At 48.8% G+C, this 1,778-nt stretch overlaps 1 protein-coding gene across 1 annotated transcript in view; it reads right to left on the bottom strand.

Moving 5' to 3' along the window:
• Window positions 1-998: 998 nt before the first annotated feature.
• Window positions 999-1,778, bottom strand: part of LOC132582318 (WAP four-disulfide core domain protein 1-like) — a 29,777-nt gene continuing 28,997 nt past the window's right edge. Inside the window, exon 6 of the mRNA XM_060253851.1 lies at window positions 999-1,070. Within this exon, the coding sequence (XP_060109834.1) occupies window positions 999-1,070 (72 nt within the window). The remainder of the gene's footprint in view (window positions 1,071-1,778) is intronic.

The following is a 1,778-nucleotide window of genomic DNA, read 5'->3' as shown; positions in this document are numbered from 1 at the left end:
ATTATGGTAGCCCTACGGGAAGCCAGAGCTGTCTGGAACTGGCAACATTGCATGAAGGGAGACACCGGCTTTTCATCCAGGTTTGTTTGAAGGGCAGCCAAAACTCCAGGGGTCCCATCTAACTAGACCAAGGAATGGCTTTCGGACAGGGCCTAATGAGGAGTTTGCAGCTCATCCGTCTTGATACTGGGAAAGACAGAAGGCAAAAGAAGATGGGGATGGCAAAAGAGGAGACGGCTGCACAGCATTACTGATGTAACAAACACGAATTTGAGCAGACTTCGGAGGATGGTGGAAGACAGGAGGGCCTGGCTTGACTTGGTTCATGGGGTCGCAAAGAGTCGGACTTGACTGTGCGACTGAACAACAACAAAAGGGTGCCAGAAAGTCTAGGGCTGGCCCTGGATGGGGGACCACCATGGAAATTCAGGGTGACTCCACAGAGGAAGGCGATGGCAAGTCACCTCTCTTGCCTTGGAAACTCTATGGGATCGCCATAAATTGGTTGTGTCTTGACAGAACTTTCCACCCATTGTTTGTCCCCAGAAGGACTACATGCTCTACTTCAAGATTGTATATCCAACTTCTAGTCAGACTGAGACATTCTTGAGGGACTCTTTGAGTCCAAGGAAGACTTCTGGGTGAAGGGAAGCATCCTCTTGAGGGCCAGGCATGATTTGAAGATGGAGAAAGCCCGACTCATCTGCCACCTCCTTCCCCCTCTCCTGGGCCTCCCACCCCATTGAAGCAGCCAAGAATTCAGAATGGAAAATTCCAGCAAAAGTAGGACGCGGCTGGAAATTTGTGCTGAAGATCTCTTACTTGCCTATTAAATGCCATTTCTGCATGAGTGTGAGCAGGAAAAAACACTCTGGATATCATTGCATGCACATGATTTTTTTTTTTTAATGTGCACTACTCTATATTGATTCCCCTCTGAGATTAGGAAGGGCTTCAAACACCAGGATCATAATGCTCAGATGGGTTTAGTTAGTATCTCAAAGGCCGGCCTTCACAGATGCCTGCACGCCAGAGATGATAGCTGGGTTTATGAAAAGCGCAGGCTGCAACTGGGGACATGAGAAACAAGACTGCGAATTCCCTGCTAAACCCGTCGGCGGGGAGGGGAGGGGGCCCCAGCCAGACTTCATCAAAACATACATGCATTTTAAATAGCATGTGTCATTAACACATTCCTGGTTCTTTTCTTTCTAAACACTCTAATAGGGTGGGAGTGGTCTTGTTGAAATTGACAAGGAAATTTCTGTTTATTTCTACCATTCATGGATAACCTACCAGAAAGATCAAGGAGGAGGAGGAGGAGAAGAAGAAGAAGAAGAGGAGAAGGAGGAGCAGGAGGAGGAGAAGGAGAAGAAAAGGAGGAGGAGGAGAAGGAGGAGAAGAAGAAGAGGAGGAGAAGGAGCAAAAGAAGAAGAGGAGAAGGAGGAGCAGGAGAAGAAGAGGAGGAGGAGAAGAAGAAGAAGAAGAGGAGGAGGAGCAGGAAGAGAAGGAGAAGAGGAGGAGGAGCAGGAACAGAAGGAGAAGAAGAAGAGGAGGAGGAGGAGAGAAGGAGGAGGAGAAGAGGAGAAGAAGAAAAGAAGGAGGAGGAGAAGAAGAGGAGCAGGAGGAGGAGGAGAGGAGCAGAAGAAGAAGAGAAGGAGGAGCAGGAGGAGGAGAAGAAAAGGAGGAGGATGAGAAGAAGAAGAGGAGGAGCAGGAGGAGAAAGAGGAGCAAGAGGAGGAGGAGCAGAAGAAGAGGAGGAGGAGAAGCAGAAGAAG

This window comes from Heteronotia binoei, chromosome 14 (assembly GCF_032191835.1).
Source record: "Heteronotia binoei isolate CCM8104 ecotype False Entrance Well chromosome 14, APGP_CSIRO_Hbin_v1, whole genome shotgun sequence".
In the NCBI taxonomy this organism is placed as follows: domain Eukaryota; kingdom Metazoa; phylum Chordata; class Lepidosauria; order Squamata; family Gekkonidae; genus Heteronotia; species Heteronotia binoei.
This window is presented reverse-complemented; position numbering and strand designations above follow the sequence as displayed.